Raw genomic sequence first — 27,732 nt, 5'->3', positions numbered from 1 at the left:
CTCAACACAGTGAGCAGGCAACATTCATTATAGAGGTAAAAACAATGATTGCAGATGCTGGAAACCAGATTCTGGATTAGTGGTGCTGGTAGAGCACAGCAGTTCAGGCAGCATTAAAGGAGCAGCGAAATCGACGTTTCGCTGCTCCTTGGATACTGCCTGAACTGCTGTGCTCTACCAGCACCACTAATCCAGAACATTCATTATAGGCTTTCCATGATATTCTGTCAGATATTCTGTCAAAAAATACTGGAAAGAGTTGTAAATGTTCAGGCTACTTTCAGGGAGGTGGATATCGGGTAAGGTGATATAAATCTAAAAAGGCAAACAGAACAGGTTGCTGCAGCAAGAGCAGACTCAGTCCTTACTTTCCTATCTCCATGGTAAATCTCATAGCTGATCCTGGCCAAGGGATGCTCAAAAGAAGTAGTGCAATTGTGACAGGTCCAGACAGTTCAAACGAAACTGCCCTGAACAAGCACAGTCACCACTACCAGCAGGTATAGAGATACTATGCATGCAATGGCATTCCCTTCTCACCAGATGTTAAACTAGTTCAGCTTCCCTCCAAAGCCAGGCGAGATGAGTGAAGTTCCTTCAGGAAGAGGCTCAGTCTTATACGTATAGGGTGATAGGAACTTGCCCTACAGTGAGCATGAAGTTTAGCAAGGTAGAAACCCATACCTAATTGTAACAGACCCAGAGGTAACAAGTATTACTGTCCAGCTTTTCTTTGAGCATTTTGCTTAGATGTATGGACTGACTGTTTCTCTTCCATAATCCAGGTCTCTGCTTCATAGGTCAGACATCCTTTAGCATGGCTACATCAAGTTCTCCTTATCTGTCTTCAATCACGCTTTTAATACCCTGGGATTTCTGGTAAATCATGACCTGATCAATGTTCCAGTGAAAGTTAGCAAGTTGAGAATACCTGTGGTCTTGGGGTCGAACATCTTAAGAGATATTTAGGCATCCTTGGATTGCAACAAACAGCACATTAAGGTTGTCAGATGGTGCTCAGGTGTCTTTAACCTTGTATCACACACTCAACATGTGTCAGCCTGTATGGGAACTTAGAACTGAGTCACCATCGCTGTTTTGAAGTTAGCCATCTCTCACTCATCCAAATCAGGCCTGGCAAGAGTGTCACGTTGTACATGTAGCAGAGCTCCTACTTGGCAGAACTCCTGAGAGCGGCACTAGTTTCAGTAAGAGAAAAGGTAAAGGTGCCCCTACACATTGCCAGTTTTGGTGACAAAATGTTTACATCCAACTAAGAACTCCCACAATATCCTTAGAACTCAGGTGTCCTCTATTGTGGACAGTGGACCAACTGGAGGAGGTATCTCTAATCTCATTTTGATAATGGTGAATTGGAAAACACTTAGTTTTGATTATCCTCTCAACAAAGTGTGAGTCAAATTTTAGTAAATATAATGATGACATTAGGTATTATAACCCGGTAGGCCCAGAATTGTGACTAGCTAGTAAAGAATCCTTACCACCAGATCACATCCCATCCCATCCATGGGAGGAAGTTGGGACTACTTGCAGAAGTCTTTGGAGCAGTTGACATGCAAGAGTTGTCAGGTCTGTACATGGCACCTATAGTCCTCAAGAGGAAGGAAGGCAGAAAACTGAGGATCTGTATTGATCATTGGGCACTTAACTCAAAAATTCATTCATAAGTATGCTTGCCATAATCCCTCAGATTGAGGTAGCATTACAAGCTCTCAAAGGTGCTGGTATTGTCACAGCCTCAGTTTGGCTCATGATATAATCAGCTATCAATTGCTGAACAAGACATTGAAAAGGTGGCATTCTGACCAGGCAGCAGGACACTTTATGAATATATGAGTGCACTCTTTGAGCCCTGTAATGCTCCTGCAACTTTCATATGTGCGATAAACAAAGTTTTTGGCAACCTTAATTTCCAGTTCTTCCTTGTGTACCTGGATGATATAATCATTTACATTCAAGAAGACCCCAAAAGACAAGACACCATCATAGCCTCTGTATTGCTGTTTAATTTGAAAGTCAAACCAGATAAGTGCTAAATTTTCCAGACAAAAGGAAGGGACATTTCAGCACTTCATTACCAAGGAAGGTGTTACTCCTGACAATGAGAAAATCCAAGTGGTAGAAAAGTCGCACTGAGCTAAGAGAGGGAGGGGACCTAGCCATAGCTTATCACAGGAAGTTTGTGCAAGCCAACGTATAGTTTGCCACCTGCCCCACAATTTGCTGAGAAAGTCAATGAATGCGAAAGAGTGGTTGGAAAAGGACAGAGTCTCACAGGAAGTTGAACCCCAACGTGAGAAGATTCCTTTTTTAACCCTTAAGCAGAAGCTTGTCTCATCACCTGTCCTTGGCTAGCCAAAGTCGCATCTCCCCATTACCCTGGAAACAGATGCTAGTTTCTTTGGTCTAGGAGCAGAGCTGTCACAGCTTCAAGGACAAAACAGAATGGTTATTCTTATGCCAGTTTGAGTTTCAAGCTAAATGAGAGGAATGTGGAAAATTACTCCAGCATGAATCTGGAACTGCTAACTTTGAGGTAGCAATTTTGCAAAAGTTCAGAGACATTCTGATGGGTGTTAACAGGCAACAATCCACTCAGTTACTTTCAAACATTGACCATGCTAGGAGCAACAGAGGCCCAAAAAGCTGCTGAACCTACTCAGTCTCAATTCCAGATCTGGTAGTGAGTCAATTCCCTAAGGTATTCAGACTGCAGCATGTAATCAATGCACTTAGGAGTGAGATCCAAACCAAGTCCAGATAGCAAAGGCCTGGTGCAATTTCACCTTTACCATCTATCTTGAACAAGGATATCAGATAGCTTCAGATGATTGCAGTGGACATGTATCATTACTGGAAGGCACAAAACTACTCATCTAGTTCCAACTGGTGAGGGAGTCCAATCAGGCATGGAGCATGTTACATAGAAACATAGGAAAATAGGAACAGGAGTGGTCTTTTCAGCCTGTTGAGCCCTCTTCACCATTTAACGCTGCCCAGGCCATTCAAACATTATAGTAGCTTTCACCCATACTATCCCCATTATAGGGGAACTTATTACCTGCATTTCAGTGAGGTGCAGCCTTATCAAGATACTATATAACTGAAGCAAGATTTCAGCATTGTCGTACTCAATTCATGTTGTGATAAAGGCAAGCATTCCATCAGCCTTCCTTATTGCTCACTGCATGGGCAGATTAGCTTTCATTGACTTATTGATAAGGACACCTAGATCCCTTTCTACATGTACACTTTCTAGCCTCTTACCATGTAAGAAGTGCTCCATATATCTGTTCCATCTACCAAAGTAGATAGCCTCTCATATTTTCACAATATATTCCATCAGCTTTGTTCTTGCCACTCACTGAGCCTGTCCTAATCCTCCTCAAGTTGCTTTACATCTCCCTCATAATACATATTCCTGCTTAGCTTTGTATATATTTGTTTACATAGTTTTGCATATATTAAAATTTGTCTCTGCATCCAGATCACCAAATCTACTGTGATCAGCTGCATCACAAGCTCTGATCCTTCTCCTATTCCATTAATCACAGACACAGCACAATAATGGCCCATTTATTCCTATTTGGTTTTCTGTCTGTTAACTGTTCCTTAATCCAAGCCAGTACATGAAGTGGCCTGAGTACCTTCCCGAGATGCTTTACACTTTTAATAGCACCTTCCACTCATCTACAGTTTTTTTCTTTAGATGAGACCCATTCCTTCCAATGAACCATCTCCTTATGCTCACCATAGCTTCCTTTCAAGATAGCTGACTATCACACAGGCTAAGTCAGACATGCAAGGAGACTGAGAGAGAAATGCTGAGTTATGCTGAGAAATGTTAAACAATCATAATGCTGATAGAACTGACTTCCGATTGGTGCAAGGGTAATTCTTTGAAATTGGAATATCAAGGTCAACACAAGATACAGTTGGCTGGGACTCTGAATGCTATAAATTCATCAAATAGCCAGAGATAGATGGCCACATCTATGTTTTGCCTTCAACCATTAGATTGTTGGTAACTTCAGAAAATAGTGCATAGAGGAGAGTTGGTTGACGCCGGAAGTGTAGTGGATGGTGGCGTGGAGGCAAGCAACTCATTCACTCTAATTTATACCCCTCTTACAGGATTCTGCTCTCTTAACTTCAATTCTAACATCATCAAAGCTGCTGTCTAGAGTGATGGCTTAAGAATGACACTTTTGTTGTTTGCTGTACTGACCTTTTACTTTGCATATGCTCATACGTCCTCTTGGGCCAATGACATTCCACCACTGAAAATCAATCTATCAGTTCCACAACTGGCATTGAAGTAATCCCTTTGCAGCTTGCAACCACACAGACATTGAACAGCTATGTCTATCTCCTTCCAAAGTTGCACAAGCAGGAGCACTTTGTTCCAGACTGTTTCTGCTTAAGTAATTTGATTTTCCCTATTTTGACTCTAATTCTTCTCAACTTCATTTAGTCACTCATCCATAATATCTGCAAGACTTTGTGACTTCAACAGTCTCCAATTCCAAGCCCCAGGCATCATCTTTTCACTTTTAGGACAAAGCCAAAGTGGCGGACAATAACAAAGTTGTATCAAGCTTGAAATTTATTGAGATAGAGGTTAAAGGGAATGAAGCTCTTTTATGACGACACGTCATTCAGTGTTAGGGAAAGAAAACTCATCCTTGCATTATCTTTTCCCTCCCTATCATGGTAAAACCCAAGATCACAGGGCCTTTTTTACTTCTAGTCTCTTGTATGTACCGGCAATTCATTACCCCACAATTCAGAGTTGTTCCATCAGCAGTCTCAGCTCCCACTTTTGGAATTCTTGCCTAAACTGCCTTCCCTTTCTTTCTTAAGTCACTCCTTAATATCTATCCTTTTGATTTAGCTCTAGATACTGTTTAAAATTGTACTACTGAGTGTCACATTTTGTTTGAAAATTTTCCTGGGAAGTGTCTTGGGGTATTCTATTACATTAAAGACAATATAAACACAAGACGTTACCAATTATCAGAATTAATTGAGAAAACTAACCTTCACTTACTTTGCAACATAGTTATAACTATTTGTTATTACTCAGGATGAAGAGCAATGGAGTAAGCTGTGCCACCTTCTTAGTCCCCAGTGTTATTTGTTGGCTGATGGAGCTTCAAGATCAATAGACAAACTCATAACAAATGGTCTGGGTGAAAATCGATACAGTGGCTTGATCTTGAAACATGCCAACCAAACCACAATATCTGACTTGATTCGAGTAGCTAAATTGATGGAAGGTATGTGATTTATAATCTAGAAATTATTACCATCTAAGCTTGGAAATAGTTATCAATAAGCTTGAATAATTTCATTTTTTTAAAAATCCTGATCCATGTAGGGCCAGAACTGGAAATGACAAAAAGCACACTTGACAAGCTAAATTTTCTGAAAGATTTTGAAGGTGAAGAAAGGTAAAGTGAATTGAGTTAAATCAAGAGGTGATTGAACCCTGCAGGGAGACGTCTAATGTGCAGTGATATTAAAAGGGCGGTACGGTGACACAGTGGTTAGCATTGCTGCCTCACAGCGCCAGAGACCCGGGTTCAATTCCTGCCTTGGGCAACTGTCTGTGTGGAGTTTGCACATTCTCCCCGTGTCTGCGTGGGTTTCCTTCGGGTGCTCCGGTTTCCTCCCACAGTCCAAAGACGTGCAGGTCAGGTGAATTGGCCATGCTAAATTACCTGTAGTGTTAGGTGAAGGGGTAAATGTAGTAGGGGAATGGGTCTGGGTGGGTTGCTCTTCAGCGGGTCGATGTGGACTTGTTGGGCTCAAGGGCCTGTTTCCACACAAAGTAATCTAATCTAATCTGATCTAAAAGTGACAATATGGCACGAACTCCCTCTCGGCTCTGAAAATGTCCAGAGCACGTGCATTGCAGCTCACAAATTGTCCATCCAACCCATATATGATTTGGCATTCCATTTTCTTGACATTTCACACTAGGAGAAGGTTTTTAGTGCAGTTTACAAGTCAGTTTGGCATGCCTAAGGATTGTAGATGCAGAGATAGAATAGTTAGTGGATCCACCCTTGGTTTCAAGTACTGTATTTTTCTTTTGTTGGAATCACAGGCTACACCAGCACTTTTTCCCATCACTAATTGTCCTGGAGACAATGGTGATTGAATTTATTTTTAATTGAATTTGTTGTCACATGTACCGAGGCAAAGTGAAAAGCTCTGTCTTGCAATACATCGGCAGATCAGAGTTAAATAGCATAGGTAAGTAAATAATAGGTAAACAGCGGCAAAAACCAAAACACAGGTACAGGCGAATGCCAAGAGTTTGAGAGTCCATTCAGTATTCTAAGCTAGAAACCGTTTTGAACCCGGCTGGTGCGTCTGTTCAGGCTTCTGTACCTTCTCCCCAATGTAGAGGTTGTATTACCAGGGTGGGATGGATCTTTGACAATTCTAGCGGCTTTTCCTTGACAGCGTGCCTGGTAGATGGATTCTAAAGATGGGAGGCTGGCCTTTGTAATTGTCCAGACCGAGTTCACCACTCTCTGCAGCCGTCTCCGATCTTGAATGGCACAGTTGCCATACCAGGTGGTGATACATCCAGACAGAATGCTCTTGATGGCCCACTTATAAAAGTTGTCATGCCAAACTTTCTCAGCTGTCTGACAAAAAAGAGAGTTATTGGGCCTTTGTAATCTGTGCATCCACATGAAGAGTCCAAGAAAGCTTGTTGTTGATGACCACTCCAGGAGCTTGACACTCTCCACTTGTTCCACCTCTGTGCTGTTAATATGTACGGGGGCATGAGTAACATCCCGCCTAAAGTCAATAATGAGTTCCTCAATAATGAGAATGGTAAGCTGCCTATTTGAACAGCTACAGTCATTGGGACATAGGGATACCCACAGGAGGGTGTTCCAGAAATTTAACCCAGCACCAGTGAAGGAATGTTGATATAGTTCGAAGTTTGGATGTTATATGGCTTGGAGAGGAAGTTAAAGGTGGTGGTGGTCCCTTACATCAGCAGCCAGTCTTTCTAGGCGATAATGCTTCTGGTTTAGAAGGTACTGGCGCAGTAACTTTAGTGAGTTGATGTTGTGAATGGTAGAGATTCCTGTCGCTGTGCATCATTGCTTAAGTTGAAGGTGCCAATCCAATCAGCTATTTTGTCCTGGATAAAGTTGCTTGATTGATGTTGGAGCAGCCCTTATCCAGGCAAGTGGAGTATATTCCATTACAATCCGGATTTGTATCTTGGAGGTGGTGGATAAGCTTTTGGAGACAGGAAATGAGTTAATAGCCATAGAATTTCCTCGCCAGTGGCCTGCTCTTATAGCCATAGTATTAATACATGACTGTTCCAATCAGTTTCTGGTAAATTGTAACTCCAAGGATGTTGATAGTGGGTGATGGTAATGCCATGGAATGTCAAAAATAATCTGTTGGATTCTTTCAGTAAAGATGGTAATTGCCTGGCACCTAAAATGGCATGCGTGTTATTTCCCACTTATCAGTCTAAACCTGGATGTTGTCCAAGTCTCACTGCATACAGAGAAAGACTGCTTTATTATTGAAGGAGCTCGAAAGGTGTGCAAAACACTGTGTGCAATCATAAGCAAGCATCCACTTCTAACCTTATGATGAATGGAAGGTCACTGTTAAATCCTTGAGGATATCCTGCAGTGATGTCCAGGAGCCAAGATGACTGCACACAAGTTTTCAATACTTTAGCTGGAATGTCATCAGGGGCCATGGCCTTTGCAGTATCCAGCTAATTGTTGATGGAGTGAATTGAATTAGTTGAAAACTGGCACGTATGTGATTTTGACAACTTTGGGAGGAGACAGAAGTGGATCATCCCTTCTGCACTGATGGATGCAAAAACTGCAGCCTTACCTTTTGCACTAATGTGTTGGGCTACGCCATCATTGAGGAATGGAATGGGATGGGATAGTTGTGGAGCCTATAAATCTTGTTAATTGTTTAATTGTTCACCATACATGACTTCATCTGGCAAGACTGCAGAGGTTAGATAGGATACATTTGTTGTGGGATTGCTCAGCCCTGTTTATTGCATACTAATTCTTCTGTTGGAATGCAAGTAGTCCAGTGTTGTAGCTTCACCAGGTTGGCACATTATTTTTAGTTATGCTTCGTGTTGCTCCTGCACTATTCTATAAATAGGGTTGATCTCCTGGCTTGACAGCGATTGGTAGAATGGAGAGATCTGTTGGGCCATGAGTTCATAGATTGAGGTTGAACACAGTCATGCTATCCAAACAGTAGACTGCTCTTCAGGATGAAAAGAGTAGAGCAAAAGCAGAGTGCCTGTCAATACATGTAAGGGAGCAGATAGATTTTCTTCAAATATCAAAACCAGTTTATTAAAATCAGCCAGAACTATTTAAATCAGAGTGGATAAAAATGACAGCATAAGCTGACAGGACATTTAAAAAATTTTTAAATGAGTTATCATCTCTGCATTGGTAAAAGGTTAACTTACCATTAAAACTCAAGTCTCTGTGATAAACTGCTGCATTAAAAACAGCTATATTACATTTCAATAAAAGCAGGGGCTCTGGTCAGACCACATCTGGAGTATTGTGTGCAATTTTGGGCCCAATATCTCAGGAAGGATGTACTGGCCCTGGACTATGTTCAGAGAAGGTTCACCAGAATGGTCCCAGGAATAAAAAGCTTAATGTTTGAAGACTCTGGGTTTATACTCAATGGAGTTTAGAAGGATGAGGGGGGTTCTACTTAAAACATACAGCATACTGAATGGCCTGGACAGAGTAGATGTTGGGAAGATGTTTCTATTAGTAGGAAAGACTAGAACCGAGGACATAGCCATAGAGTAAAAGGAAGACCTTTTAGAATGAAGATAAGGAGAAACTTCTAAAGCCAGAGATTGGTGAAACTATGGAATTCACTGTCACAGAAGCCTGTGGAGACCAGGTCATTGAATATACTTAAGTCTGAGATAGTTAGGTTCTTGATATCAAGGAGATTGAGAAGAAAGCTGGAGAATGCGGTTGAGAAACTTTTCAGCCATGATTGAATGGCAGAGCAGAACTGATGGGATGAATGGCCTAATATCTGCTCCTATGTCCTATGGTTTTATCACTTAATAATGGCATGTTAACATGTGATAACATTTAAACTTTTCCTACATGCTGTTCTGGAGTCTTCTGCAAGCTTCACATTTTCTTCACAAACTCTAACTAGTGTGCATTCGATGGGCTTCCAAAATCCTGCATCACCGAATAAAAATGAGACAAAATCTGCTTTTTACTCCCATTTAAAATGAGAAATCTGACACCAGAAGGGAAAAATGTGTGTTTTGCACACTGGGCATTCCAGACCATCATAGAGGGCAGAGGAAAATCACATGGGGTTGGAAACAAGGATGAAAATTTGATTCCTTACAAAACAAAATACTGTGATCATTTATGTCTTGAAATATGGTTTCAAACACAGACAAAAGTTCAGGCCTACACTTTAAAAGGACTCCAAGGGCTAAAAAATAGTTTGCAAAATCCTGCATTAAATTAAGGTTTTGAGTTCTTTAACCACAACTGGACATTGTGAGCAGGCTGAAAGAGGTTAGGAAACGAGAATATGAGAAATCGAGGAGGCATTTGAAAAATAAAATGTTAATATCATTGCATTGAATCAAGCCAATAAAGATTTGCAAGGATTGAGATGATCGATGAATGGAATCAGATGTTGCTGAAGACGTGCTTTTGAGCTTTTGTAATTTGAAATTTTGAGTGTGAACATTGGGTATGGGTTTTAGTAAAGGGATTGAAGATAATGGTAATGAAATAAATAGCACTCTTACTATATTTGATGCAGTCATTTTACGTTACAATAAATAACCTTAGTTGAATTTTGTAGCTACTCCATAATAGTTTTACAACAGTATGATTCATCATACTTAATCATAGAGTACATAAAACTTGGGTAAGGTGGATTATTCCTAAATCCAGCTGGAACAATGTGGATGGTTATATAAAAAATAAATTTTCCCATGACTGCGTGTGATGTAAGAAGGTATGTGGCCTATGTGTAGTTAGTTGTAGCTTTCAGTATATTCTGTTAGTGCTGCTCAAGATAATTTTAAGACAAGAGATTTTAGTTACTACACATTAGTAACTAAAATGTGTAGTTACACAAAAACACAAGAAAATCTAAGTCATGATATATAAAGTTCTAACTTACCACTGAATTAAATATCAAAGTGAGCTATGATTATTGTACTATCCAACTTACATGCACCACAATTTGATGACTTAAATTCTACCCCTCACAACATCTGTAAGAGAACTTATACTTAATTCCCATCAATATTTTCTGACCTTTAGAATTTCTTAATTCCACCAATCAAAATGGTACTTTATTTCTTGATTTTATGAGTACTTTCTCACGACTGTTATGATGAAATGTTTTTATTCTCATCAATTTGTACTGTGTAAGCCAGCAAACTTTGAATACTGTAACATTTCGGGAACGTGGCATTCCAATGTTAGCTACATTCCAGTCTTCTCTGGTTGCTATGTTTGATTCTGTAGAGCAATAGGGGCAAACTTTACTGCAATAGGTTCCTGAAAACAGTTCAAGGATCACTCGAGAGCAGTTCAAGGGTTAGAGTGAGTTCGAGCTGTCACAAAGTGTAAGGAGAAATGTTCCATGCCAAAGGAGTGCTGTTTGCTATGCTGCTGAGGTAGACACTGAAGGCCACAGACTCTGTATAGTTGAGGCTCTGGAAGAAGTCACAGGACTGTTTGATTGCTCCCTGCAGTTAGGACTCAGAAAATGTCCTGGAAGCCAGTAGGTTCAGATACGTGTTGGAGTTAGGACTCAGTGAAAGTCTTGGCAACTGTGAATGCTCAGAAGTCTGTGATAAATTATACTACAGTGCAGAAAAAAGCAGCGTAAAAGAAACTGTCTGACAGCAAAACAAAAAGCTGACGTTCTGCTAGTGAGTAAGTGCTGCAGTCAGTTTCTGGAATCCAAGGAAGTTTAGATCCAGTAAAGGAAAGTGATGTACCAGGACATGAGCAGTCATGGCGATCGTTTGTGACAGAGTTGTTTTTTGAGAGAGTTCAAAAGTTAAATCTTCAAAACTTTGGAATTCCTTGTCAAATTTTAGTAAGATTTGATGACCCATAGTGTCTCTAATCTCTGAGAAGTTGCTGAAAAATCTGTGGGATCTTGCTTAACCACATTTGCTGTTTGGTCTGCTTTGTGGTGTGGTCCACACAGCTTGTTTCTGACACTTATATTACTTCAGATTAATTCTAGATGTTGCAATATAAGTTGTATATGTACTGTAGATTGTCTTACTGTTCTAAATTTGTACAGTAAAGTTTATACATGTTCAAAATTGTTCACTCTTGTAGCTTTATTCTCTTAATAAGTACTTGTGATCACATTTTATCAACTTCTGAAAAGATCATACTAGATCAGGACATAACTAGCAGTCTAGTCTGGGATCATAACACTGTCTTTACTTGTACGGATAAATGTGTGGGTAAGCTGAGTTCTCAATGAATTATTTATGTTTCTGTGTTTTATCAATGAACTTACTTTCACATCTATGTAGTTCACAAAAACATGGCCACTCAGAATTCAGAAAAATGTATGGGCAATTTGGTTAATTTAGTCATACTTACTGCTTCATGAATAGGATTGTTTTTAAAAAAAAATCATGGAATAGGTTGGGTTTCTACCAGTTGTGTAGTTTGTTTTACTGATTTTGCTTCATTTATAATTGATAACATATGAGAGAAAATTTCAATAAGTCATAGATTTTAGATACATGTGTATAACTATTAACATTGAAACATAGGAATAAGAGGAGGCCATTCGGCCCTTCGAGCCTCCTTCTCCACTCATCACAATCATGGCTGATTGTCTAATTCAACATCCTAATCCTGCTTTCTCCCCATAACCTTTGATCCCATTCACCCCACGTTCTATATCTAGCTGCCTCTTGAATACATTCAATGTTGTGGCATCAACTACTTCCTGTGGTAATGAATTCCACAAGCTCACCACACTTTGGGTGAAGAAATGTCTCCTCATCTCAGTCCAAAATCGTCCATCCCAGATTCTCAGACTGTGACCCCTGTTTCTTGACACACCAATCATGGGGACATTCTTCCTGCATCAACCCTGACTAGTCCTGTTAGAATTTTAACGAGTTCATTCATCTGAATTCCAGTGAAAACAATCCTAACCTAGTCAATCTCTCTTCATTCGTCAGTCCCACCATCCCCAGAAATAGCCTGGTAAACTTTTGCTGCACTCCCTCGAGAGCAAGAACATCCTTCCTCAGAAAAGGAGACCAAAGCTGCATACAATATTCTAGCTGTAGCCTCACCAAGGCCCTGTATAACTGCAACACCACATCTATGCTCCTGTACTCAAAACCTCTTGCAATGAAGGGCAACACACTGCCTTCTTTACCACCTGCTGCACCTGCATGCTTACCTTCAGTGACTGGTGCACAGGGATATCCAGGTCCAGCTGCACACTCCCATCTCCCAGTTTACAGCCATTCAGGTAATAATCTACCTCCTTGTTTTTTACTTCCAAAGTGAATAACCTCGAACCTTGCATTTATCCACATTATACAGCATCTGCCATTGATTTGCCTACTGACCCAACCTGTCCAGATCATGGTGAAGGATCTCTGATCCTCGTCATAGTTTACCCTCCTACCCAACTTGGTATCATCTGCAAATTTTGAGATGTTACATTTTATTCCCTCTTCCAAATCATTAATATATATTGTGAATAGTTAGGGTCTTAGCAGGATTCCTGTGGCACCCCACTAGTTAATCCCAACTGTTTATTTCCTCTTTACCAACCCGTTTGTTATCCATTTCAATACACTCAATATAAACATAATGTCTTTGTGAAATTGATGGCCATTAGGCAATTTATTTGGATATTGAACTTTAGATATATTTTCTTTGAAATACTGTTTTGTTTAAGATAATGAATTGATGGAAAGCCAAATATTTGGCAGGATATGAAATACAGATTAATACTGAACTTTTTTTTCCCAATTGCCCAGCCCAAGATTGCAGATTTATACCAAGCCTGACAGAAGCAGAGACCTTGGATGACAGCATTGCAGACATTGTGAGTGATACAGAATAAAACAAAGAACTGCGATGCTGGAGATCTGCAACAAAAACAGGAATTGCTAGTGAAACTCAGCCGATCTCACAGCATCTGTGGAAAGAAAAGCGTTAACATTTTCAGTCTGGTGACTCTTCAACAGAACACTAGTTCTGTCTGCAACTGCTGTTGTTATAAAAGTTATATGACCTAGCATCTCAGAATACAAGACTATTTCACTCTTGTATTTTCTCGTCTCATTTTCATGTAGCTTTCAAACATTAGTAAAGAATATTGTTCATTTCTGAAAATTCTGATCTATTTCTAATCAGTGACCGAAGAGGATTGAGTGTAAAAGGACAAAACAGTTATGTCAAATTCAATTCTTACTGAATCACTTCTTTTTCCTCCGAACGAAGTCCCTTTTGCGGTGTGCATTTTGTGAACTAAATTTCTGTCCAGCACTAATGATGTAGGGCTTTATGCTAAAATAGTCTGGGACTCTAATTTTGCAAAGAAAAAGGTTATTTTGACAAATTATAACTGTTCTTTAGATTTTAAGATTGAAAGTTTCCAGCTTCTGCTTAAGTCCAGGTAACTGATAATATTGCACTGTTTTGTAGCTATGCAAATTTGTGGGGAAAAAAGTCTTGGCTTTGTTGTCCAAATAGCTTGATTTTAGCAATTTTAAATCTGTCAGATTCACTTGTTGCATCAAACTGAATGGAGACAGTGTGGAAAAAATGATGAGCTTTCCATGGCATTCTGGCAGAGTCGAGATGCAAAATGGTGGTTGAAGCATTTACATTTAAAAATAAACAAATGGTGCACATGAATGGTCTTTAAACACATTATGGGAACTTTTGTTCTAACAGCTGAATTGAAGTTAAGTAGTAGTTTAATTAATTATAAATGTACTTGGGTTTAGATTTTGCCAAATTTCAATAAAATGATTTGGAAATAAGAAAACACTTAAGATGTTCTTCAATAACTTCCAAATGCATTTTTTAACAGAATCAGCTAGATTAATAGATAATTTTCCTGTTGTTTCAGCTCAGTGTGCTTTTTAGTAAATAATCTGGCAACCAAGTATATCTACTTAATTTATATTTTGATTTTTTTTTAACAAAAATGTCTGTAAAATGGATTCCCCTCTCTTTTTTACAAACAACTGACCACAATTTAAAACAAATCTCCAATCATTAATTAGCTTTTGTATGCTTCTGTTTCATAAAGTTTCCAACTAAAAACATTTGTCTGTTTTCATTCCTTTAGGCTGTTGGTCTGGGGGCCAGGTTCATCAAACTGGGAGGTCTATGTCACGGAGAGCGGGTGGCAAAATACAACCGTCTGCTGGCTATAGAGGAAGAATTGGCTCAGAGGGGAGCATTGGGTATGAGCAGCTTCATTTTATTTCTTTTCAGTTTGCAAAGAATGGGAGACAAAGATTATGGGAGGAGTGACAGAAATTGTGCAGCTAAAGGGAATGAGAATCCTGCGAGTCAGCAAATCACACTCTGTCCAAAAGAAAAGAAAGCATCTGGCAAAATCTGCATTGGTCCATGTAACTGACAACTTAATGGTCCTGGATGCACACAAAAATACCAATATGCTTCAATCAGCAGACTATATCCAGGTTTATTTTATTATTGTATTACTAAATATAGTACTTTCACATAAATAATAGCTCTCTCATTTGAAGGCCAGCATTATTATAATTGTTTTTTCTGCACTGATACAGCTGTAAATGTTGTATGCTTCATATGTTTCCAATTGAAGTGTTCAGAATAAACTAATATTTATTTAAATACTGCAAAAGCAAGAGTCAGTGCAAATTGTAGCATATTAAATAATCATCCAAGTTTGTAACAATTCATTTTATGAGCTAGTTTTTAAAAATGCACTTTGGAAAATTTGACTGAACTAGAATAGGCTTTGATTTGTTTGACTTTATAGATAATACTTTTATGTTGCTTAACCGTGAAAAACAAGAACCTTCAAAGTATGACTCTGCTTAATGCCCTCCTTAAGTTTAGCTTTCATTTTCTATAGGTCAGGCAGCTGAGCATCAATTTCCTGTCATAAGTGAAGAGGAGCATGATCCTAACTCAGTAAGGCCAGGATCTGAGCAAATAGATTAGACTTCAGGTGCTCTATTTAGAGTTCCAAACACAAGTTGCATAATTTCAAAGCATTGTTTAACTTCATAATGGAAAAGAAATTCTGATACTTTTGAAGAAAAACCTCCCAAGAAAATATAAATGTATGTAAAGGAAGATGACTGTTGATGAAATTGTATAAACTAATTGAGCTGATTTTATGACTAACATTTCTATTAGACTGTATTTTCTTATGATAGACATTCTCCTGATCAGAACTCAACATTGATGCATGAATGTATTTATGAAAATGTGAAATTTGTTTAAAGTTGAAAATGTTTGTATTTGTTACTTTTCATAAACTTCAGAGCACAGTTTAACTACCCCTTTCATTTTGAAGCAGATTATTTTTAGATGAGCATTGATGAAGAAATAAATATAGAACTCTGATATCAGCCTTAATTTGACTCTTAAATACATTAATGGAGACCATCTCTGGAAGGTAGTATTGTGTCTTTTTGCACATTGTATCTCTAATCAAATAGAAAACTGGACTGCTGTAGATGTTATATTTACCATCCATTGTGTTAAGATTTTTGCCTCCCCCATTCCAGACGATGATAACTTTAAGAAAACAACTCAAATTTCCAGTAGTTGTGAGGACAACAGAAGAAGGCTTCAACATTTAAGATTTTTACTGTAATACTGCATGAAAAGCACTGTTGACTAAATATATTTTTTGCAGACAACTTGTACTTTAAATCACAAAACAGAACTTGTAACCAACAGAAAATAAAAGACTTCACAAATTATATTTTATCTATCGGCAGACATTCAATTTTCCCCAAATCAGTCCAAAATGACTCTTAGCACCCTAAGGTTTACTTTTGATCTTAATCTTTCCCAGATTGGAAAATTCTAATACCAGAACTAACATTCATGATGCAAGTCATCTTCAGATGAAATGGACAGCCCACAAATTTATTACTGTCATCTCTTTTAAATGGCTTCTGCTTTGCTGGCTGTCAGCAGTGTGTCAAGAAGTGTTGTGACTATAACTTGCTCCACTCCTCATGCTGAGGACCGTCAACTTACATCTGGCAAGAAGTCCTTCTATATTTCTGAGGTGTCAAGACACAGGAGCTCTCTGACTCACCTGACCAAATGACCAGGACCAATGGACTCCACTGCTGAGCAGACTGCACTCCAGCTACAGAACCATGAAGTATACTAAGATATGTAGGTTTAGGGATGGGGTGGTGTGACAATACAATGCACATTAGTTGGCACTTTTTAATTCGAAATACTTTTGTAAAGCATACCTTTTTTATTCTTCTGTATTTTTGATTTTGGACTGAAATGAGAAAAGGACTATTTGAAACAAAGAACAATAAACGAGGAATGGATTGCAGCACTTTTTAAAAGGAAATTACCTGTCACCATTGTGGACATCGTTTACACTGCTGTTTGTTCAAGCAGCGGGGAAATGTCTAGTTGCAGACAAGCTTGAACCATAGTATGCATATAATGGAGGTTTAGCTGGCATCATGTAGCTGATTGGTCTGGAGAATAGTAACCCATTGTCAATGAAAAGGCCTTCTACCTCCCAACAATGATGTAATTGGCTTCAGGCAGCTCAGCAACTTGTAGTTATGAATATTTCAATCAGAAGGCATCAGATCTCCAAAAGGGGAGGCAGTATCTCTTTTCTCTCTCTCTCTCTCTCTCTCTCTCTCTGCAGTTTAAAGAAAAACTCGAGCTTGAAGAAAGCTAATTTATTTTCCTCCTCAGTTACTATAAGTTGTGACTCTTAAACAATAAGTTACGACACTGTAAATACGAACCAGTCGGTCTTTTCCTCCTGCTAGCAGATGAAAGTCCCTGGAGAATGAAGGTGGAGGAGCAGCAAGGCCTAAGAAGCAAGAAAGATTATTTTGGTGAGCTCTGTGGGCAGTGAATGCTTTCCAAGTCTTCCTTTGCCATCTATAACCAACATTCCCTCTAAGCTGCATGGTTGTACATACATGCAGTTGCTCTTTTGTTCCATGCATTGCAATTGGTGTTTTCATATATTTGCGGCATTGATTTCCAGTTTCAGAAGTCACTGCCGTCCAATGGCCTCAGGGACCTGCACAGCCAGGAAAAAAATTAGTGAGAATGCTGCCCTTGACACCCATGTATTGCTGTGCTTATGTGTGTCTCTTAGGGAGGTTTATAACCTGTAGAGTTATTTATTGAGGATTCAAAGTTGCTTACCTGTAGCGAAAATCTATTTGTAATAAAGACATTCTCATTAAGTACAGAAACATGGGTCAAAGAGACAGTAAATTGGGAACTTTTGTTCACTTTTATAAAATCCTTAACATTGTGATGACTCCAGGAATGACAAGGCTTCATTTCCAGAGTGGTACCCCAGTGAGATGTAATACTTTGATCTTATGTCTGGTTGTTTGGCTCTCTCTAGAACTCCAAATGTAATTCATAGAATCCCTACAGTGCAGAAAGAGACCATTCGGCCCATTGAGTCTGCATCGACCCTCTGAAGAATATTCAGCCCAACACTCTATCCCCATAAACCTGCATTTACCATGGCTAACCCACCTAGCCTGCATTTCTCTGAACACTATGGTGCAATTTACCATGGCCAATCCACCTAACCTACAACATCTTTAGATTGTGGGAGGAAACGAGAGCACCCAGTGGAGAGATAGACATGGAGAGAATGTACAAACTCCATTGTTCTAGCAAAAGACATTACTTCACATACCATGGATCCATGGCTGTGGTGAGAGACAAGACGAACAAGACTTAAAGCTGCAATGAGTCTTGCTGATACCTTTGGCCCTTGTCCTACAATATCTATTCTTTTCCAGTGTTGATATCCAAAAGTATTGGTGTGAATGAGTTAGTTAGCAATGTCTGGTGAGGGGGCAGTTTTTTTAAAATATAATGATGGGATGTGGGCTTCACGGGCTGGGCCAGTATTTTTTGCCTATTCTGAGTTGCCATTGTATAGCAACTTAAAAACTTTTAAAAGTGACAATAAATTCAGATTCAATTCTGTTCTGTTCTTGAACTGCTGCAGTTCTATATGTTGTAAGATCCATAATGAATTATGATTGCTAGGACTTCGGGTCCCCGCAAGTCTGTTTCCTACATAGTGCATGGGGCTGTGTGTAATATTCTTTGCCTTTAAAGGACCTACCATCGCTGGGTTCTACAGCCCCTACTTCACAAATCACATCATTTACCACCCAGTCTGACTGTGCTTGTAGCCATTACGTACTTTCAAATCTCAGCACAATAGAAGGCAACAGTGAGTGCTCCTCACTCAGTCATTTCCAGTCTCCACTTCTGTGTGTCGGTGAGCCCCTGAACCTACAAATCCTCTTCCAGCAAACTCCATACGCTTCATATATCCCCAGGTATCCACCCAAAACATCTATATGAGCCTGCACCTGCCACTGTTACCACTGGAGTTAATCTAACCCTGATCAATGATGGACCATTAAACCATTATTAACTTGACATGGTGAATTGTGATGGAAACAATCATGCTGAGGACGCCTTTCATGCTTGAATAGTCAGTAAGCAAGTTAAGCTATAGAAAACACACAAAGTCAATAGTCATAAATTATGCTAAAATATATGAGACAACTCTCAATGTCTCTGTTTTTTTTACAGTCAGCACACAAATCTCCATCAAGAGGCCCAGTTAGCTCACTTGAGAAAAGCAAGTGATCAGGCTATGATTCAAATTGATAACAAGGAAAGGTCAAAGGCACATGATCAGAATGTCCACAAAATTCCCTACTTTAAATTGGGATATGTTACACCTCTTAACAGAACTTAAAGGTGTAAACAGAATTCAGAGCTAAGGTTTCCAAATGTGACTCTCCAATTCAGAAAAGTAAGCCATTACAATAGGTTGAACAATGGGAATGACGATCTATGTAAATTAAATATTTCATAATTAACAGCTGTAGAACTAAAAGGTTCCCAAAAGGTGTGGCGCACTTTAGAAGACCAGGTCAGAGAGATTAAACTTCTGTATTCATCAATGAGAATTCACGTGTTTTATTCAGAAACCTATAGAATCCATGGACAACTTTGCAAGCCGATTCACAGAAAAAGGCCCATTATGTGATTTTTTTTCAGGTAGGCAGTTAGCAAACAGAATGCATGAATTAGTGATCACATCCACTTCCTTGAAAGCTATCTAGAAGGATTTGCTAGATTTATCATGACAAATGAGCTACTAAAGAATGGATGCAAGTATGAAAAGATGTGTTAAACAAAGTTTAAAGGTCATAGTACAACCTTAGCAGTGCATACTAGAATACTCAAATAAAAGACATGGAAGGTGTGGCCTTCTGCAAACACCAAGGAAATATTCAGCTCTCAATCAATTTTGCAAGGCAGGAGGCAAAAATAGCCATTGACAGAGATAGTGCACTGGGGTAAAGACTGATGCAGCTACAAAGAGCCATGCACTCACCCGAATAGATTGCATGTGAGGAATATCTTCCAGCTATCATATCGTATCTTGCCAGAAACATATAGAGAAAATGAGCAAACCAGATTCTAATGTGAGGATGAAAAAAAGTGATGTACACATGTTTCACGCTGTCAATCTCGTGGAAACCCATCAATTACATCAAACCATCCAAAGTTTTTGCAAAAGTTCAAATTATCTATCTTCAGAAAACTGGCGACTGTTCACTATTACATCAGACTGACAATAGAGGCAACTGCCAAAATCCTACCCCAGCAAATTCTAAAAAATAACATACCCACATACATATGAAGCCTCGACAAAATCTAGGAATGTAAAACGTACGGCATTCAATTCAATGGGTTCGCCAATTCCAAGTGCAGCATCAATGGTGCTGAAGTGCAAGTGCAATTAATCTATCTGGATAATACAGATGCTTGACATCACAGATACTGCTGGACCAGCAATTGCAGGTGTACCAGTATGCTGCAACCTTGCATTAATCCTAATGCATGGATTCAGTGAAACTTCATAGACCCAATAGGAACTGCAGCAGACTGTGCAAGAAACCTTTGCAGGACTGAATATGAAAGAAGATTAGAATATTATTTTTGCTTAAGGAGTAGAACTAAGATTTCAGATCTCCCTTGTGAAGAGAAAAATGAACGTTCAAGAGAAAAGTATTAAACGACTAGCTCAGAGAATACCGTCTCTGAGATGAAGAAATGTTTACGTCAGAAGTCCTTTCAGATCACAAAGATTCATGAAGAACTGGAAGATAAAGAAAGGACACTGGATGAACTGTAAGCTTTGTACCATCAATCCAGTGAAAAGTTTGCCAGTTTATAGGAAGATCTTGAACAACTCACATCATAAAACAGATCAGGCTCAGGAGCAGCTATAAAAATGTTGAATTAAGGTCAAAACTGGAGAAATTGCCAGACCTGCAAAAACAGGTAGAGATGCACAACACACCAACATGAAAATGCAAATCACTCATGACACTCCCCTCCCTCCCTAAATGTTTGGATTGCCCTTGGTCTTACTTTTCACCCCACCAGTCTCCACATTCAAAGGATCAACCTCCATAATTTCTATCACCTCCAGCAAGATCCACCACCAAATGGTGGTGGCTCAGTGGTTAGCACTGCTGCCTCATAGCGTCAGGGATGCGGGTTTGATTCCTGCCTCGGGCAACTGTCTGTGTGGAGTTTGCACATTCTCCCTGTGTCTGCGTGGATTTCCTCCGGGTGCTCTGGTTTCATCCCACAATCCAAAGATGTGCAGGTCAGGTGAATTGGCCATGCTAAATTGCCCACAGTGTTAAGTGCATTAGTCAGGGGTAAATATAGGAAAGGGGAATGGGCCTGGGTGGGTTACTCTTCAGAGGGTCATTATGGGCTTGTGGGGCCGAAGGGCCTGTTTCTATACTGTAGGAAATCTAATGTAATCAATCAAACACATCTCCTTTACATTGTCAGCATTCTGCAGGGGCTGTTCCCTCTGTGACACACTCATCCACTTTTCCATGGCTCTAAGAAACTCTTCATGCTCTCTATATACCTTCTGTGATTGCATGGGAAGGTGTAACACTTACTTTTTCATCTCCTCCCTCTCACTGTCCAAAGTTCTAAACATTCCTTTAGATAAAGCAACATTTTACTTAAGACCATAAGAAATAGGTACAGGGGTTCTCTGGCCTCTCAAGCCTGTACTGCCATTCAGAAGGATCATAGATAATCCAACATTCATCACATCTACCCTCCCACATTTTCCCCATAACCATGGATCTTCCTAATGATTAAGACTCTATCTACCTCAGCCTTAAACATACAGAAGGATTCTGCCTCCATGGATCTTTGTGGTAACACGCACTGAAGACTCACAACCCTCTGAGAAAAGAAATTTCTCCACATCTCATTCTTAAATTGGCACCCCTTGATTTTGGGCCAATACCATCTGGTCCTAGATTCTCCCATGAAGGGAGAGAGAATTTTTTCTCAGCATTGGATGGCACGGTGGCATAGTGGTTAGCACTGTTGCCTCACAGCGCCAGAGACCCGGGTTCAATTTCTGCCTCAGGTGACTAACTGTGTGGAGTTTGCACATTCTCCCCGTGTCTGCGTGTGTTTCCTCAGGGTGCTCTGGTTTTCTCCCACAGTCCAAAAAATGTGCAGGTTAGGTGGATTGGCCATGCTAAATTGCCCATAGTGTTAGGTGAAGGGGTAAACGTAGGGGAATGGGTCTGGGTGGGTTGTGCTTTGGCGGGTCGGTGAGGACTTGTTGGGCCGAAGGGCCTGTTTCCACACTGTAAGTAATCTAATCTAATCTAATCTAATCATTTAGTCTGTCATGCCCCTTAAGACTCCTTTGCATTTCAATGAGATCACCTCTCATTCTACATTCCAGTCAGTAAAGTCTCAACCTGTTTAGTTTTTGCTCATAAGACAATCCCGCCATTCCCAGGATTATCCTGGTGAACCTTCTCTGAATTACCTCCTATTAAATAATATCTTGCCGTAAATACTTGTACTTCTTTCAATCTAGTCTACTGTACTCACTGCTCACAACGTGATCTCCTTTACATTGGCAAGATCAAATGCAGACTGCATAATCCCTTTGCAGAATAACTCTGCTTTCTCTGTAGGAATGACCCCAGTCTTCTGATTGCTTGCTAACATTTCAGTCCTGGGTCTAGTACGGTGTCCCAACAAAGTACAACTCAAGCTGGAGGAACAATGCTTTATATTCTATTTAGGCATTTTAGAGCCTCTGGAATTCAATATTGGATGGCAGAAGTCATACTATTAAGGTCTGGAATTCAATATTGAATTCTACACCTTAATAGTATGACTTCTGCCATCCACTTTTCTTACATTTCCCCCCTCCTCATGACTGTGTCATGATTGTGGACTTATTGACTTTTTTTTGTGCAGTGTGGAGCCATTTTCTCCATTTCATATCTGCATTTACACTCACTTTACATCTCAACCTCTCCTTCACCACCATTTACAACTGTTTGTCTTTTATTCTGGGCACTCTTGTAATTTGTTCTATTCACTCCACCTCTGTTAGCAGCATAAATATCACCATTTCCCATCCCTTTTTAGTCCTGAAGAAGAGTCATTTCAGACTTGAAAAGTTAACTCTGTTTCTCTCGCCATAGATCCTGCTGTCCCTCTCCAGCACTTTTTATTTTTATTACATTCATGAGATGGTCTATTCAGTTACGATGCTTGAGTGAAATAACTCAAGCAGGACATAGAAAAAAAACAAACAACCACTAAAGCAGCAAGTGAAAGAGGTCTAGGGTTCAATGAAATTAAAAGAATCAAGAGGCTGGACAGTGTTGGAGCAGGTAAAAACAATAACTGCAGATACTGGATTTCGCTGCTCGTTGGATGCTGTCTGAACTGCTGTGCTCTTCCAGCACCACTAATCCAGCAGGTTAACAAAGAGGAAATATATTAGACCAACAGAAGATTGAAACTGTGATGGAATTATAAGAATATAGGGTGCAAAACAAGAAGCTTCGAGTGTGCTAGAAGCTGTTAAGGAATGAACAGTTATTGTCAACAAGATTTGAACAACTCAAAGCAAGTTGACAATAGGTAAGTCAGTGATGAATATGGCTGTCAGGATCCAGGATTTAAAAAAATTCAGGAACAGTAACTATAGTCCATGAAAGAAAAACCTGACAACACAAGTAGGAGTGACTAATATTATCACAGGTGACTGTAGTTGTTAACAGCACCTTCAAAGTCACCATCATGAGATATGGATGTATCAACAAATTACCTATACATTAGAGAAATTAATAAATTCACTTGTAAGTAGTTAAACTTATTTTGGAAAGTTGTTGTGGTTCTGTTCGCCGAGCTGGGAATTTGTGTTGCAGACGTTTCGTCCCCTGTCTAGGTGACATCCTCAGTGCTTGGGAGCCTCCTGTGAAGCGCTTCTGTGATCTTTCCTCCGGCATTTATAGTGGTTTGAATCTGTTGCTTCCGGTTGTCAGTTCCAGCTGTCCGCTGCAGTGGTCGGTATATTGAGTCCAGGTCGATGTGCTTATTGATTGAATCTGTGGTTGAGTGCCATGCCTCTAGGAATTCCCTGGCTGTTCTCTGTTTGGCTTGTCCTATAATAGTAGTGTCGTCCCAGTCGAATTCATGTTGCTTGTCATCTGCGTGTGTGGCTACTAAGGATAGCTGGTCGTGTCGTTTCGTGGCTAGTTGGTGTTCATGGATGCGGATCATTAGCTGTCTTCCTGTTTGTCCTATGTAGTGTTTTATGCAGTCCTTGCATGGGATTTTGTACACTATATTGGTTTTGATCATGCTGGGTATCGGGTCCTTCGTTCTGGTGAGTCGTTGTCTGAGAGTGGCTGTTATGAGTCCTAGTGATCGCAGTAGTCTGGCTGTCAGTTCAGAAATGCTCTTGATGTATGGTAGTGTGGCTAGTCCTTTGGGTTGCGGCATGTCCTCATTCCGTTGTCTTTCCCTTAGGCTTCTGTTAATGAAATTGCGCGGGTATCCGTTTTTGGCGAATACATTGTATAGGTGTTCTTCTTCCTCTTTTTGCAGTTCTGGTGTACTGCAGTGTGTTGTGGCCCTTTTGAATAGTGTCTTGAAGCAACTTCTTTTGTGTGTGTTGGGGTGGTTGCTTTCATAGGTTAGGACTTGGCCTATGTGTGTGGCTTTCCTGTATACCTTTGTGGTGAATTCTCCGTTTGGTGTTCTCTGTACCATCACTTCTAGGTATGGGAGTTGGTTGTCCTTTTCTTCCTCTCTAGTCCCAAAGGACTAGCCACACTACCATACATCAAGAGCATTTCTGAACTGACAGCCAGACTACTGCGATCACTAGGACTCATAACAGCACACAAACCAACAGCCACTCTCAGACAACGACTCACCAGAATGAAGGACCCGATACCCAACATGAGCAAAACCAAGGTAGTGTACAAAGTCCCATGCAAGGACTGCACAAAACACTACATAGGACAAACAGGAAGACAGCTAATGATCCGCATCCATGAACACCAACTAGCCACGAAACGACACGACCAGCTATCCTTAGTAGCCACACACGCAGATGACAAGCAACATGATTTCGACTGGGACAACACTACTATTATAGGACAAGCCAAACAGAGAATAGCCAGGGAATTCCTAGAGGCATGGCACTCATCCACAGATTCAATGAATAAGCACATTGACTTGGACCCAATATACTGACCACTGCAGCGGACAGCTGGAACTGACAACCGGAAGCGGCAGATTCAAACCACTATAAATGCCGGAGGAAAGATCACAGAAGTGCTTCACAGGAGGCTCTCAAGCACTGAGGATGTCACCTAGACAGGGGACGAAATGTCTGCAACACAAATTCCCAGCTCGGCGAACAGAACCACAACAATGAGCACCCGAGCTACAAATCTTCTCACAGACTTTGATTATTTTGGAAAGGACAGGACTGGTGTGCAGTACCTTGCCTTGAAGAGAGTTCACCTTTATGGACTCCACTGCTGTGTATCTGTTACATTGCAACTATTCCCGGCCGGTAGTCTGCTGTGGGTTTGCAACCTGCACAAACAGAAATCACTTGGTTTACTGTAATATCTACTTCATCACTTGCAGTTATAGAGTCATAGAGTTATACAGCACAGGAACAGACCCTTCAGTCCATGCTGACCAGATTTCCCAAGCTAAACTAGTCCTATTTGCCTACATTTAGGCTGTATCCCTCTAAACCTTTCCTATTCATGTACCTGTCCAAATGCCTTTAAGGTATTGTAACTGTATCAGCATCTACCACTTCCTCTAGCAGATCATTCCACATACAAGCCACCCTCTATGTGAAAAAAGTTGCCTCTTGGGTCCCTTTTAAGTCTTTCTCCTCTCACCTTAAAATTATGCCCTCGAGTTTTCAACTCCCCTACCTCAACTTAAAGACCTTTGCTATTCAGCTTATCTTTGTCCCTCATGATTTTCTACACCTCTACAAGATTACCCTCAACTTCCTATGCTCCAGTGAAAAATGTTCCAGCCTATCCAAACTCTTCTTATAACTCAAACCCTCCAGTTCCAGCAACATCCTTGTCAATCTTTTGGACACCCTTTCCAATTTAATAATATCCTTCCTATAGCAGGGTGACCACAGCTCAAATACTCCAAAAGTGGCCTCACCAACGTCCCATACACCACAACATGACATCCCAAATCATTCATTGACAAGCAATTATTAGACTATTATCAAAATAATTAATTTAAATCTCCTACAAAAACAAAATCTGAGGCACCAAGATGGCACACTCATCAAAGTAAATTTTCAGTTCCAATTGCCATCTAACAGTTAAGACTTACCAGGCCATTAAAAAGGACGCTTGTACTGTAATGGACATGGCCGAACCACTCTGGAGAATTTCAACACTATTGCTCTTTGACTTACATTTTAATAATTTTCCAAGCAAAATCTAGTCCAATGTCTCAAAACTAAACTGTTTATCTGATATAACCAACATTCTGTATAATCAGGGCATGAAACACCCATACTTGCTGAGTGACAGCTATTCTAAATCTTATTTCCAATTTTTAAAAAAGCAATAATTTTTCAACTTTTAGGATCTGTTAGATGAATGATTTCTTGATGTAAAATATTTCCATACACTGAATATGTAAGCTATAGATTATTAGTTACAGATTTTGATTATGAGCTTGAATGTCACAAGTTATAATATGCACTGTTTAAGCAGCCTTCAGGTTCTTGATACAATCAAATTATGGTTAATTTACAGATGCTTTCCACAAATTCAATTCAAGCTAAATAAAAATGCCAGGTAAACTGAAATTCTGTATATAAATTTTTTATTTGAATATTCAGTTTTTGCATAATTTACTCAATTACTGACAGACCATTAATGCTTCAAGCACAATGCACATTTTGTTTTGCTTGTATTATAGTATAAATTGTGGGTAAATATGGTGCTTAGTCATCGCTAGGAGAAAATGTTACACATTTGGAGAATCAAATCCTAACTATTCTCACAGTGGGAAGCTTGCATTAGTCCATGGCAGCAATCCAGGTATTGATGAATTGCCAACACAAGCCTTAATAAACGCTTTCAGCTAGCATTTCTGATTGAAAATGATAGACCTAAACTATAATTCATCTGCAAGAAATGAAAATATAATCATCACTGCTGCCTTCAAAGACAATGCTGGGCTTGTTATGTGAAAAATTAAATGCACTCATTACAATCAATATCCATGTTACTGTATACTCTGGCAAGCGACAGGCTTTCATAATTTTTTTTGAAAATATGCAAGTATGAATGTGACTTTTTCATTATAGAAGGCATAGAATGATAACAGCTCATCTTACTGCTCTCTAATGTTGGCAATGTCTAAAGTAATCACATCAACAACAATTGCTCACAGATTTCTACCAAGAAAAAAGTCTGAGTCTGGAGATTTCTACAATTAACCTGTCCTTCTGCTGAAATGAAACTGTTCTTCACAACATAAACCTAATTCTGTTCTTTGAGCATCTGTTTTTGTGTAAGTCATTAAAACTCAGCATTGCAAATGTTCAACAATTAACTCCACAGGCGTCTGATCAAGGCATTTAACTTAACTCATGATTTCTTGGAAATTATATCTGAAGTTTACTGTTTCAAATTGTTTTCTGAGCTTTTAAAAAAAGTAATTCACCTTCACAGAACTAAAACCAAAACCAAAACCAAAACACCTTTTACCCCTACTTTAAAATCCAAATTTCTCAATGATATTCTAAACCTTTAAAACATGAAATTTGAAGAAACAAACAAGCTGTGACCAGACATACCACAAATCAGGTAATAAATGGCATACAAGAACAAGGCAGATTCCTTATGTTTTTTAGCAACATACCCTCATATCAGTAACATTGATATCATAACATTTTATAGAACTCTATCTTCCTCAAAAGGAATTTTAGCCCATCTCC

The 27,732-nt window shown here is 39.6% G+C and overlaps 1 protein-coding gene across 1 annotated transcript in view; it reads left to right on the top strand.

Annotated features, from left to right (window-relative positions):
- The window catches only part of eno4 (enolase 4), a 52,812-nt gene extending 36,758 nt beyond the window's left edge, over positions 1-16,054 (top strand). Inside the window, 4 exon segments of the mRNA XM_072557350.1 lie at positions 5,108-5,300; positions 13,109-13,176; positions 14,431-14,548; positions 15,208-16,054. Coding sequence (XP_072413451.1) covers positions 5,108-5,300; positions 13,109-13,176; positions 14,431-14,548; positions 15,208-15,296 — 468 coding nt within the window. The 3' untranslated portion in view covers positions 15,297-16,054.
- The last annotated feature ends 11,678 nt before the right edge of the window (positions 16,055-27,732 follow it).

This window comes from Chiloscyllium punctatum, chromosome 38, assembly GCF_047496795.1.
Source record: "Chiloscyllium punctatum isolate Juve2018m chromosome 38, sChiPun1.3, whole genome shotgun sequence".
Classification (NCBI taxonomy): domain Eukaryota; kingdom Metazoa; phylum Chordata; class Chondrichthyes; order Orectolobiformes; family Hemiscylliidae; genus Chiloscyllium; species Chiloscyllium punctatum.
Note: the sequence above shows the minus strand (reverse complement) of the source record. Positions and strands in the feature narration are given on the sequence as shown.